Source organism: Catharus ustulatus, chromosome Z (genome assembly GCF_009819885.2).
Source record: "Catharus ustulatus isolate bCatUst1 chromosome Z, bCatUst1.pri.v2, whole genome shotgun sequence".
Classification (NCBI taxonomy): domain Eukaryota; kingdom Metazoa; phylum Chordata; class Aves; order Passeriformes; family Turdidae; genus Catharus; species Catharus ustulatus.
The window spans coordinates 24,438,214-24,452,709 of NC_046262.2; the positions used below are offsets into that span (position 1 = coordinate 24,438,214).

At 36.2% G+C, this 14,496-nt stretch overlaps 1 protein-coding gene across 1 annotated transcript in view; it reads right to left on the reverse strand.

Annotated features, from left to right (window-relative positions):
* Positions 1-305: 305 nt before the first annotated feature.
* SV2C (synaptic vesicle glycoprotein 2C) overlaps positions 306-14,496 on the reverse strand; it is a 123,200-nt gene continuing 109,009 nt past the window's right edge. Inside the window, exon 13 of the mRNA XM_033085228.2 lies at positions 306-9,800. Coding sequence (XP_032941119.1) covers positions 9,617-9,800 — 184 coding nt within the window. The 3' untranslated portion in view covers positions 306-9,616. The remainder of the gene's footprint in view (positions 9,801-14,496) is intronic.

Consider the following 14,496-nt stretch of genomic DNA (forward strand, 5'->3'; position numbering starts at 1 on the left):
TATGTACCATAAAAATATGAATCCCAGATGGTTAACTAAAGAACTTTGCCTCTTACAGCTGTAGTAACTTTTACTCTATCTTTTTTTCACAGTCATTTAAACTCACTTAACTTTATTAACTTGTCTCATGTTTACTTTTACTATATGTTCAACTTCTATTACAGGCACTAAAGACGAGATACATGGACAACCACTGTAAAAAAACTACTTAAGACAAAAGAAATGTTTTTTTTTTATAGTGGGTAGTGTAGTATCTTGTGGATAAAGAATAACAATATTCTGGCTATCATCACACCTGGTATGTATTCATTGCAGAGAACATATCTTTATTTTAATACAGCAGAGCAAAAAATCATCCCCATTTATTAATCTGATGTACACTAAATAACTTTGCATTTGTTACACAGATAAATATTTTGCAGATAAATTTATAAACACTTCCACATTTTATAGATTTATACTGTACACAGTCATCCTACACAGAGCATGCCCTTTCACAAATATACAGACAGCTTTCCTCAGAGGACTTAATCAAAACACTTGGTCAAACATTTTGGAAGCTGGCAATTTGACACAGAGGAGGATACTGGAAAGATGAGTTCACAATTGTATCAGCTGGACTTGAAATGAAAAATTCAGAACTCCAAAAGAGAGAATTTATCAAGGCACACACATGCAAACACATATATACAATAATGATGACTGTAACCTGCTTTCCAGGCACACACAGCAGTAAAGGAAACAAAGGAAGAAAGAAACAGAGAGGACAGGACCATTGCCAAGATCTTGATGCAGATTATCAGATCTGAAATCGAATTCCCATGTTCAAATGGCAACTCAACTTTAAAGTAGCTTGTTACCCGTATATACAGTATGTACATGTTACCTTGCACTGAGAAATGGAGATTGTCAGAAATGGTAATGATTTTCTTGACAACAGGTGTCCATTAACATATCTGTGTGTTTGTACACTGAAGACTATTTGAAAAATGGGATGGCCAGTTGTCTCAGAACAGTTGGAAATTTGAGTGGAAGTTTAGAAGCAGGGACCAGAAAATAACTGCAACAAAACTAGGAAAGACTACATATTTTCTTTCTGTTGTTTGGCATTAGAAAATGCTAACAGGTTTTTAAGCAGATCAGTAACCTTACAATGCCAATTAATTGCAGTGAAAGTAAAAAACCAACAGCTTTTTAAGAAAATCAGTAACCTTACAATACCAATAAGTTGCAGTGAAGGCCAAGATCTCTACTTGCTGTATCTCATCTTGATACCTGACTTCTGCACATCATGACATTGCAATGGAAACTGCCCCATTAAAAAACCATCTAATTTTATACAGTATATTCCTACATACATTTGAGGCCAAGTATGAGATAGTTGATAGTTTAGTTGACACAATGTTGTGCAGCTGAAGGTAATACAGCATTTCTTAAGTTTAATTGGGTTGTTTAATACAATATTCTGTAGAAAATGGTTAGAATAAATTGCCAGTTGATTCACTTAGCTCAAAGCATTGCTATTAAAATCCTCTAAATATCTGTGAAACACTACATTCATAGGAAAAACCAGGCTAAAATTATTCATCTTTTTAAAATGGCTGAAAAAACACATTTCTCTCACTATAGCAATTCCAGCATGGCAGTATACACAGCACATACTAATATTTTTGAAAGACAAAGCTGGGATCTTGATCCTAAAAAATTGCTTCACTGATTTAAACAGGAATCAGATTGTCATGTAACACTTTGTAGGATCCTAAACCACTTGGAGGACAATAAATGCAGGCAGACACTAGCAGCTTGGGGCATTTTTTACTTCTTATAAATGAGCTGCCTTTCCTACAGTGCTAATTTCATGCCTGGTTTCAATTTTTTTGTAAATGTCAATATAGTCTTTCATTTCCTTAGTGAGGCACTAAAGGAATCAATCACCATATTAGGATGATTGGTAGCAGGAAGAAACAGGAAAGCCCTGAAAAGTTTGTCCAAGAGAGATGATGGGCTGTTGTGTTTTTTAACTAGCTCTTCAAATATTCTCTTTTCTCTTCCAAGCCACTGATTTTAATCTATGTTTACACATTTCTACTGCTGATATGGATTTGAATAACAATTTTATACTTAAAACTGCTTGTTTTTGATCACAATTAGAAGCTATATGCTATGGCTTCACTCATTGCATATGTTTTCCCTTTGGGAAGATCTCCTCCTTTCCAGAAGAACTATCGTGTAAGCCTTGCTGCCCCTTTTAGTCTCCTCCCAAGGGTTTGGTATGCACTGTTATCAACTCATGAGAGACATGGGGATAAAAAAGAATAGCAAGCTGCTTGAGTTAGTCAGTTTGTTTGTTTTAATCTTATTATAGAGCTGGCTTTCCTATAGCAAATATACATTCCTTCCTGTGAAAGGAATACGCCCTTTCTTCTGCTTTCTTACGTCTGTAGCATGAGTGCATGTCCCCTACCAGAGGAAGAATACTGCAAAGAGTGAACATCCTGAAAAGAGCAAAGAAGAAATGTAGCAGATGCCAGAGCTTTTGGAAGAGCTCTTTCCACTCTCACTGGTCTATGGATATGTGCTGATATTTTCATCGTGGATTGGCTTGAAATATAGTATCCATGACTTTATACGGCACTAATTATGATAGAAGATCTTCATGGGTGTCAATCATTCATCGAAAAACACCCTGGCAATGGCTCTGTTTCAGGCTGGTCAAAAATTGCTGATAAGAACAGTAGCAGATAATTCTTAACCACATCACTAGAACAACAGCAGCCATATATGCAGAAACAATGAAAAACATACAATACAGAAAATCACAGACATTTTCTCATACATTACACAGAAGTTAGCATGTTGATATCCCCATGGACCATTTTGAAGGCCTTTTGGTTGAATAAGACAAAATTCATAGCTTTTAGGAGTATATGTAACTGAGAGTGCTGTGTCTCCTAGTCACTGGAACACCAGTGCCTTTGCTTGATGTGCTGCTTTCTTGTTTGGCACAGTGTGATGGGGTGGGTTGGGCCAGCAGGGGAAGGCAACAGCTAAGTCAAAGCTCATTTTTCAGAACATTTTAGGAATCCCCTTCCAATGACTGGAAACTAATTGCCAGTTGCCATGACTCTTAGCAACCCAATAATTTTGCACATGAATAAATAAAGGTTTCTTCACAAGGAATGGAGCAGGATGTTATTTCTGTAAAATGCACAATGAAGAAAGTCACAAAGAAAAAGATGAGAACATGGTTTGTAACTTTAACATTTGCCTGTGTTGTAGAAGTGTGTCCATATGTGTGTGTATTCACCTACATATATCTGCATATGTGTTCACTTCTAACTGTGTACTATTTCTTTACAATACACAATATTATATAGTTTCAGGTGAAGATTTGAAGAAAACATCTGAAAAAATAAAAATAATTGAAGCCTATATCTTGAACTATTACTTTTCATTGTTTACATTTAATTTGGTTCCATTTCATTATTTTTCCCAGCCCTCTTCTTTTGAAGGATCACCTTTTAACTGGGTAAGATAGACCCATGTAAGATTCACAAAATAGATTCATCACATAGCCAGTGGGGGATGGGCATACATATGGTCATACAAGGCAGACATTAAGAGGATAGAAGACATGTCTTACAGATAAGAATACATGCAGAATTGTACAAGAGAAGTGCTAGTTGACAGCTCTAGTGCTTGACAATAACTGAAACAGGAACAACACATATGACACTGGACTCTTGCAGAGTACACTACTTGCAATGGGCTGTGAGTGCTGTCCTTTAGCATTAAAGCACTTTCAGCTTGCTTGGTTACCACTACTGATGAAAACTCAATGGCAAGTGGTAGATGTCCAAAATTAGAAAGTAGAAAGCTAAGCAAAAAACCAGATCCTTAGGATCCTCGAGAAATGAGCTTAGGTGGCTAGCTGTGGAGAGAGTGCTGAAAGTGCCTGCCAGCTCTTTTTCTCTCTCACTTTTCTCTCACTTGTGGACTGATGTATCTGGCTACAACTTAAATGTGTTGATGGCCAGAGCAGGGGCAAGGTTTCTACAAATCATCTTGGTTATGTGACATTAAAATGTGTATTCATGTGTACCCTCAGTGGAAAGAACAATACTTTCATGTCAGGTCATCCTCACCCAAATACTTCTGCTGTTAAGTAATCTCCAATCTTTGCTTATCAGACTGTGTACTGGTCCGAAGCAAGCAATATGTTCTAGACCTTTGTCAAAGAGAATAGATTGTTTACCCTAGAAAGCACTGTGCTTTTCCCTAAGTGTTTTGGCCCTTTTAAATGTAACTTGTGTGTATGTTGTGGGAGGAGACTACTGAAAATGACTGCTTTGTTCATTTTGAGCTCCACAGGATGTATTCAGAGGCCCCAAACTCCATATTGCAGGCCAGCATCTTTGTACATAATTCAACAAAATGTTCAATAAGAAAAGTAATTAAATCAGGCCAAATTTATCTTTTTTCTATTTTCACATACTAAGTCACTGCATTAAAAAAAGGTCCTGAATGTGGATGAAATTCTATAAATTCTATATAACAATCTTAGGGTCTTTCCTTTGCAGGAAGAAACAAGAAATTATAGTGAATCCAAATATATTTTGCAGCACTTTTGAAATTATTTGAAGAAAGCAAATGAGGCTGATAGCAGCACATGGATTGGTTGTAGAATATGTGATGTTAAATGAAAGTAAGTGAGATCTGCAAGTAGCATTATAAGTTGATGCTTTCCATTTAATTCAGATTTTGAACTGAGTTCCACATTTTCTGGCTAATGTCTCTTCCAATTCCACATCATTGCCTGAACCATGTCTTACCTTGAAATACAAGCAAAAGTCTGAATTTTCATGCTGTGTTTTCTCAACTAGCAACATTTGAAAGTACTAATGCAGGCAAATACCTAATATTCTACAGTAAGTTTAATGAACAAGAAGGCAGGAAATACAAAAAAACAGTCTCTCAGATGTGTTTTCTTCGGAATATGATTACTGAACATGTGTTTTCTTTCAAAACACCAGAGGAAGTGGAGCATTTCTGTTTTCACTTCTTGTGTCTTTGACCCCCTGAGTGCAAGGATTCATTTTTTAATGTTGTGATTGAAATTTCAATTGCATTTCCAGGTTTTTAAACAGGAAACATGGCTTGTAGGTTGTATTAGAATGCTATCATCTTGTTTGGGTAAAGAGGTGCGACTAGATGTAAACATCTTTCTCTGACTAATGAACATAAATTTAAAACTCAGAATGGGGAAGAGAGCTAAAGCCTAGCACACAGAAGCTGTCCACATGAAAGACTGAGGACTATATTACTTTGCTGAGAATTGGTATCCGCTGTTGTGCCTCGAGAGCAGTTGCAGAAAGATAAGGGCTCCACAGTGGTAGAAAAAAGAATACAGGATATAATTTCCCTCAAATGGAGCTGAGCTAGGTGCACAGGCAAGAAGATTCCCTCAAATCAGGAGGTCAATAGGGGCCATTCTGAGAGGACACCTCTTCTTCTATTAGGTCAGCCTTCTCAATAGGTAGGGAAATGTAGAGTCTGGCTGTCTCAAAAGGTGAGATTCACACACAGAAAGATTTCTAAGGCTGTTTTCCATATTGTTTTAAAATGTAATTACCAAACTGCAAAAGATACCTAATAAAACTTCTTACTGAATGTTACTGGGAAGTCAGTAGCAAGTGAGAGAGTTTTGACTTTCTTTAAGACTGGTCCCCTAGTAAGAAAAGTAATTTGGGATGGAATTACTGGAATGGCAGGAAGAGAAAGCAAACAGAGCTTGAGTTAGCAGTCTTAACTTTGACCCCTATTCCTAAGATGATAAAGAGGAGTAGACTAGTGGGGACATCAGGAAGGAGGGTTAACTCTTTTTCATCAGTGCCCAAATTTTGTTGTATAAAACTCTGTAAGGGAACAGGTTAAAATCAAGCATAGAGGAACAAGGTTTCCCAGTATGTCATTCTTCACCAATCTTGTTCAGCGCTCCACCGTGAAGACCTATTCCTGGTCTCCTTTCTAGGAGCCTGTACTCAGCAACCAATGCAATGGTTGCCAAATGCTGTAGCACATGCTTCCAAGCAACAGAGTGCTAGCTTGGATATTATCAAGCTGCTCAAAGCATACTAACATAATAAATAGGATGCTTTCAAGAAACTGGAGTCTGCTAAGTCAAGTCCTACTCAAGGACAATCTGCAAGGAGTAAAATTAATTAAAATAAAATTTCCTTGCCAAAAATGAAAACATGTGGTCTCTTTTGTGGACAGTTTCCAAACTTCAAAATAGCTGACTGTCATGGTTAACAGCATTCTAAATGTTGTAAGTCTTTGGTGTTTTCAGGGGCCATTGTGCTTTTTGTCATTGTTGCTGTTGGGATGAGCTTTTCAGCCGCACAGAAAATTCCTATACGTTACATCATACTTCAGTTTAGACTGACAGGGATTTCTAGTTAGCAGTCTAGTTAGCAGTTCTGTGACCAAACAAGCAGTTTTTATTACATATGTTTTATAACTGTGATACACAAATGCTATCCAGTTTGCTTCTCTCTGGTGTATTAGGAATCTAGACATGCCACTAAGTGATTCTTTTGTGACATATAAGCGAATAGACATAGGAAGGAAGTGCAGACCCTTCAGTTCAATATTTATTACCTGTGACTGCTTTGGAGGCTGCAAGAAAAGACAGATTTGCTGAAGACCAGTCAAATTACATTCCCTTATAATGTGTGCAACATTTGTGTCCAGCTCTCCATAGATTTCTGTTCCAGTCTGTGGATTTCACCTATCTCACCAAGTTATTTATAGCATGAAATTGCATTCACTTTTCTGTCTTTATGAGATAAATCTTTATGGCACTGAAAGAAAAACTATTGATTATTCAAACAACTTTGATATTGGCTTGCAATTAGTTCAAATCTGTTGAGTCAGCTAGCTTACCATCTAGGAAAATTCTAACTTTAGGTTTTGTTTCATATGTTGAACATGTTCTTGGGTTTTTCTTTGTTAATCTCTTTCATTTACTTGTTCTCCCAATTCCTACCCACTATTATTTTTTTCTTTTTTCTACCTTAGAACATTTTCATTCTGGACCATGCAGTCTCCATTTTTCCAAATCTCTGCTAATTCCTGTTGTTGCTACATTCCATTTCATCCAGACTTAATCACAGACCTGGGATTTGCAATAAGACCAACTCTGAAATCAACGTAATTTTACATGTAATGAGATTTTAGAGTGTTAAACTTGAATCATAGTCCTCAAAAGCTGAACATTATTTTTCTGTGACTCATGTGCTTCAAGCTGGTCAGAAAGTATAAGGTGTTGTATCTGAGTATTATGGAAATTACATGCAGAGATGGACAGAATATACTGCTGCAAGAGGACAGTGCATAGCAACACAAAGCAATATTTTACCATTGTTGTTGATGTTCACTCCAAATATGTACAGAGGCTTCAGATTTCAAAATAACTTGTGCAGTACAAGCAAAGAGTTGAACATGTTCTGTTAATGAATTGCACAGAGAAAAAGGGCTCAAATATAATATTAATTGTAGAAAACAGTTTTAAATTAACAATAAGACTATGACTAGTGGACAAAAGCCACAGATGCAAAACTAAGGCCAGAATTTTGCTCTATAGCTTAGTGAAAAATAATTCTTCCTCATTTATTAGCATAGTTTAGAAATTTAAGCGACATGTCTAAGTCAGATTTAAACATAAAATATGTCATGTCAAATATCTTCATCTCAACACTGCAAAATAAACACACTTCTCAAACTTTTCTTACTATAGCATATTTAAATTATCAACATCTAAATAATGCCCCCTAGTTTTCCATACTCACCCTTTTTTAATTCTGCCAGTTTTCTCATTTCATAGGAGAAAATAACATCTTGGGCTAACATTTTTTGTGCTACAATGTGTAGCAGAGGCATTTGTTAATAACTGAAAATGTCACTTCTAGAATCAGTAGATTAAACAGTGAAGTATGAATGTGTTGGATGATCTTCTTACTTAAACTTTTACTGATTCTCTAGATATGATGAAGATGATGATTGATAAAGACTGTAGTGCCAGATATTACTACCCAAATCAAAGTTCACATCTAAGAGCAAGAGAAAAATCAATGAAAAAAACTCTAGTTTACTAGATGATGACCTTATTTGAAAGCTTAGTTCCTTGGCAATGATGCATCTACCTAATAAATGCTGTCAGACATAATTAGAAAAAAAAATACTGAACAAAATTTTCCATATGTTTTATAGCGAATTTGTTATTTAACATTTGAAATTGCAGATAGTAAATCAGCTAATACAAGTTGTCTTAGCTCCACTGAAAGCAATGCCAGTTTCTGTCATCAGAGGATCTGCCTCTTTTCTTTGATAGTTTTAAAAACGTGTCTGTATTAAATTGGTAATGATGATATTTTAAAGAGATCCCATAACCTGTTGCATAGCATCAGGACTGATGGGGAATTTTCCGGTAATCAGAGCAGTCCATAGCATACAAGGAATGTATTTACTACCATTTGCTTTTCATCTATGCACTTGGTCTAACAAAAACATTACCATTCCCTGTAGCCTTGCCACAGCTTATTTCTTAGTGTCAAGAGACACTTGAAGATATTAAGTGGTCAGGCATTTCTTGAACTATTAAAAATTAGCCAAGAAAATGGCTGTATTAAGGTGTAGAAACTATGAAAAAAAATGAAGGTCTTTACATATATAAATTCCAAATAAACCTCTGAAAGCATCTTCCTTATCATATAGTTTTATGGCCTGATTCTTCCTTTATTCATGCTAATGACAGCAATGCTATTTGCATTCGTTCATTCCGGGAATAAGACAAATTCATTGTTTTAAATGGAAAAAAATATTCCAGATGCCACAAGTGAGAATAAAACAAGATTGTCCTGGTGCATCAACAGAAAAAAGTGAAAATGTTGATTTTGTTATTCTCCCTGCTGCATACCTATGTGGATTTTAAATTCCCTGCAGTGGCTGCTGCCTCCTCCTCAGCCAGTACGGGGTGTAGTTGGTAATCTTTACTTAGATTGCCTAAAAATGTTTCCCGAGAAAGAGTCATTGCCACGAGTTTTTACCACCTAAGCACAGCTGCAGAAGGTCACTGTTCCCAATACTGATGCAACTAGTTGAGTTTCCTGATAAATGCTGCATGCATTGACACATTAACATTCCCCGCACCAATACTGCTAAGTAATTGATTTTCATGTCTGTACTAAAGCTCACAATGCCATGACCAAATTTAGTGTGTGTTTTTGAAATAATCTGACTGCTTGCATTTTAAATATCTAATTATCAGTATGGTTTTTACCTTCCTGGATATGTCACCAAAACTGTTTTAAGAGGTAGCTTTGAACTTTGAAGTGAAATGGGTTTGAATAGCAAAGTATGCAAGCAAACAAAAGTGAAATTTAAAACTTTCATACAGAGGTTGCTAAATCTCTGCTACTCCAAAGTATCTTTTGAGTTTGATTTCTGACATTTGAGCACTCTACTGTGTGTTGAGAATCTGAAGCCTTTGCACCATCAGTCAGGAGAATTGACATTTGTACAAAGAAGGAAATAAATTGTGAACGTTTTTTTCCAGTTACATCAACACCTGGGTTCTTGTATCAGGAAGCCGAAGTCCTACCAGACCTCCACATACTAGAACAGTAGAAGCAAGGAGAATAGGGATTGCTTTGGTGATACCAACAAGGGAACCGAATATTAGGTTTCCAAGTACAGCTGCAGCTTTGCATAGTGCATTCAAAAAGCCAAAGCCTGTTGCCCTAGAAGAGAAAACAGAAGAAATTTAACACACAGGTGAAAGAGTAATGCCTTTGAGACACATCCTAAGTATGAATAAATCAGTACAGCCCCAATATCTTAAAATTTATGCCAATAAGGATTCTGAGCTCATATTATGTGCTCTGATCTAAAATGAGAAATTAAAGCTCAGCTGCTACAGTATTTCATTGTGGCAGTTCATTCTTCTGCCTCAGGGATCAAAATGAGAAACAAATGTCTGAATAGATGAGTTGAACATGGAACTTGCAAATGGAAATTCAGTAAGGCTTAAATGGCTACATTTAGAAAAGTGGTCATGTCAAGAAGCTCCTGGAGGAGAACTGCTTTGTCATCTGTGTGGTGATTATTAACCAGAATTAAAGGATGATCATCTTAGGGTACTGAATTAAAATGGAGTTTCTTACAGGTGGTACACATGTTGAAATAGTGCTCTTTCAAAGGCTAATGAGACCGCCAATATTAATGAATATTCATCTCTTAGAGGTAAAGAAGATAGGGTACATATAAACCTGTCGGTGAAAGAGATATCTGAGAAACTCTGGACAAAAGGAAAAGGAAATAGATTGCCAACAGAAAGTATGAACACTGATAATTCAGGTGGAGCCTTGCATTACAGCAATGTGATTTTAGTATCTGAAGTATTTTACTTATTTTGTAACTCTTGCATAGACATATTATGCAAACTGCCATAATTTAAATTGTGTTTTGACATCACTGAAGGATTTGTTGATGAAAGAATAAAATTGCCCTACCAAAAGTTTCCTAACAAAGATACCTGTATAATGGTAGAATCTGCAACGCTTCTCAGCTCTCTTAGAAATTAAAGAGAGAAGTCTATGAGGGGCTCACAATGTGTTTGCTGGGTACAAAAAAATAATCAAGAAGACAGTAGTTCTAATTTTCAGAATAAAATATTTCTTGCTTGTACTGCAATTAAAAACCCTAGTCTAAACAACAGGAATTAAGAGAAAGGATAGTAATCTAAGTGACTTTAAAAGAGCTCTACTTATTCTACTGAAGCATCTGTGAGGGAAAGGGAGAACTCATGCTCAGATGTAGACTGAATTCCCAGGAAGTTTGAAAAGCTTTTACTGGAGCTACTGAAGATGTGTCCAGAGAAATAGCTTCAAGTAAGAGCACCTGACCCCAGCTGAGAGCAAGGATATAGTGACTCAGTGCTCTTCACAAAACATACTTTTGCTTTTGAAAAGAGTAAGAAAGGATATTAAGGCATGAAAGATCCTCTGTCTGAAGCAACTGGTAGACATGGCCCCAGCCCAGAGTGTCAGAGTTCACCTCCTGTGCTCTTTGGCAAATCTGTATCTCAATAGTGTAGATCAGTTAGGCCTTTTGCTGTCATGCTTCCAGAGCTGTATGCTTGGGGAGAGGTAAAAGCTGCAGTCCAGGAGAGTTAACCAGGATATAGGGGCTTTCAGCCCAGTCCATGCCCTGTCTGGGATGCTACTCAAAAGAATCAAGAATAGGTCTAGATTCTTTTTGTATATTTCTAAAACACTGTGGTTTGCTTTAAGGAATATAACTCTAGTTAACCCACAAAGTCAATTTCACAATCTGAACAACATTCAGAATGTGCCATTTTGATTAATGGTGCCTTTCATGTCAAATTCTTAAATCAGTTAAAAGAATGTCTGCAGAACAGAATTAAGACATGTAACATAGTAATTAATACACCTTCAAATAGTATTTTTTCCCATTATGTTAAATATTTATTTTCCATTGTTGCAATCCAAGATCAGTTCTCACACCTAAAATGTGATAAAAGTAAATTCAGACGAGTTGATAGTGTTCTAGTGTCAGCTTTGTATACCATGTGTCTTTTCTGAATCTGGGACAAAACACAAATTACTTCTTTTAATACTAGGTGATTATTTATTTATTTATTTATTTATTATTAGTTTGGCAATCTATCTCTTACACTCCCCAGCTGTACTTTAATCTCTTTAAGATGTCTGATATTTAGCAAAGAAACTACTGTTTTGTCTGAAGTAAGAACAATTCCTCTTTGTGTAAAACATCGCATACCTCCAGATAGTGCATGACACTAAGTGTTGGCAGTATCTAAAGAAAAAGAGACAGGTCATTTCTATGGCAGAGTAGAAACTACCCAAAAAATCTCTGGAAAAAAAAAAACAAGTAGAAGAGACCTAGATATGTCTCTTACATGTTCCAAGTCCTTATTTATGTTAATAACTCCTTATTTTGTTTTGACTATATTTGATTCATCCTTCAGCGCTTTTAAAAAATACATAGTGTTAAGGAAACCTAAACATGCCCATCCTGGACATAACACTTATGAAAATGACATGTTCTGCCCTCTGGCAGTCCAGACACCTGAGACTGCCAGAAAGCACATTGCTGAGAGCAGCAGATGAGGAAACTTTGGGAAGCGTTGACTTTGAAAATTTCTGACAAAGAAACATTTGCAGCAACTCCTTGAAAATACCTTCCTCAGAGAAACTAGCAAGTTAAAACATGCCCGTTCTAAGCATGACCTCTTGGAGGAATGGTTCTGAAGGAGGAGCATGAGATACACTGAAGAAAGCAGAGAAGAGCCATCCTTCTGGGGAGAACTTCCAAAGCCTACCAGAAAACAAACAAATCTCTGGAATGGGAACATTTGTGCTCCAGGGACGTATAAAGCCCAGAATATCTGGAGGAATATGACCCAGGGTAGGGTGTAGCTCCTGGAAGGGGTATAAAGCACCAGACTGATGGATCTTGTAGAGTTCACAAAATCACCAACTGGGTAAGTTTGAAAGGGGCCACAGTCACCTGGTCCAACCTCAAAACTCAAACAGGGTCATCTTAGTCCAGCAGGTCTGTGCCTAGCCTGTACTGGTTATTTTTCCTGAGGTGCAGAACCCTGCATTTGCCTCTGTTGAATTTCAGATGGTTCTTCTTCATCTATATCTCTAGCCTGTCAAGGTCCTTCTGAACCTTGACACACAAAGCATGCAAATAGGCTGGAGGTTCTTGAAAAGGAAAGGGCTTTATTAAAATACCCTGTGTTGCAAACAGGTAGAGAGAGGTTAAAGACACCACAACTGTACTGGAAAACCGAGTTTATGTGTTAGGATAACAGGAGATGGCTGCTATTCTGGAGAACTCAAGGGAAGAAGGAAAGGAAAAGAATCAGAATGGTTCTAACATCAGCTTCATTTATGCACAGAAAGTTGTTCTAAAGTTATGGTAGTGACCGGTTGTGATCAGTGTCTGCACATAAATATGATTTTCTTGGTTGCCAATGCTGACATAAAATCAAACTTATATCTGAATAACAGTAACAGAAAAAAACCCATGGAGAAACTAGACACCTAGCCATCAACAGCCTCAGTATATTCAGAGATATCAGAATTCCCCAAAGAATACATAGATCCAGCTAAAACAAATTTGGATAGATACAGGCAGGAAATCTTTGGAAAAGCAATAGCACAAAACACATGGGGATGTTCTACTTATGTTTAGTGTTGTTTTATACTACCTCATAAAGGTAAGCTGTTTCACAGATGTTAGCTGCTTGTATCAACTACTTATGACAGTGGTCTGAATACAATTTTCTGAGCAATTTGAACCACTTCTTTTAATGGTTTGGTCTCTACAGATGCCATTGTTCTTTAGATCTATTATTGATTATATACCAAACATTACTTTATTGAGCTTTAAAGTAATTTTTTAATATGTACAATACCTCTTTCTGTCTAAACAAAATTAAGAATTTTTTTTTCACTGAAAAACCAGTCCTGTTTGCAAAATGATCTTGAAGATTTTTGCTAATTGTAAGGAGTTTTTATAAGTCTCATTCCATTAGTGTTATCAAATTATAAACAAATAAAAGTAAGAAAAAGTAAGCTCATTTTATTGCCCTTAGCTGTCCTGATAATTAAAAAATGAATAACCCAGAAGAAGTTCAATCTTTTAATCTTTAAGCAGATTTCAGGCATGTCCTTTTGGCTAAAATAATCACATAATTGGCATGAACAATAAGATTTTAACAGGCTTAAGTAAATTGTTGTTACAACCTGTACCTGAAAAGCATTGTCAGTTTAATCTTATATCTTCATACCCTTCAATTTTAATACTGAGTTTGAATGTGTTTGTACTTATAGTCAGAACAAGGTATTCAAACCACTGTGGAGCTCAAGGGTTGGCAAATTCAGACTGCGTGTTTTCACAAACATCCTTCTTAGAACAGTGTTTGTGATTCAAACCCTTTAAAATCTGTATTAATTCATGCTTTTATAATTAATTCTCGTTAATCCAGGGAAATAAAAATACCCAGGAAATAAATATGCTGCAAATGACACTTGTATATAACTATAGTCTTTTGCAGTGTTCGTACTGTCTCTGCTACAGGGTTTGAGGAAAGTGCAAGAGTGTCAGCAAATGATGAAAGTTATGTGATGTATCATTTTAGCAACATCAAAAAATTAAGTAGAAAATCTCCAAGGTAATAAGGCCATTTATATATACACTCATTTTCTTTGTGTTTATCAATTATTGGACAAACATATGCACAAAAATATTGTGTTGGCTTCATGAGTAATCCTCATTATTGGTCAAGGGAGAACAGTTGTAAGTAGCAAGAATCCTTTGTCCAGCTAAAGAGTTCACTTAAGTCTTTTAGGCACATCAGTAAGAAAACACTCGTTAATCAAT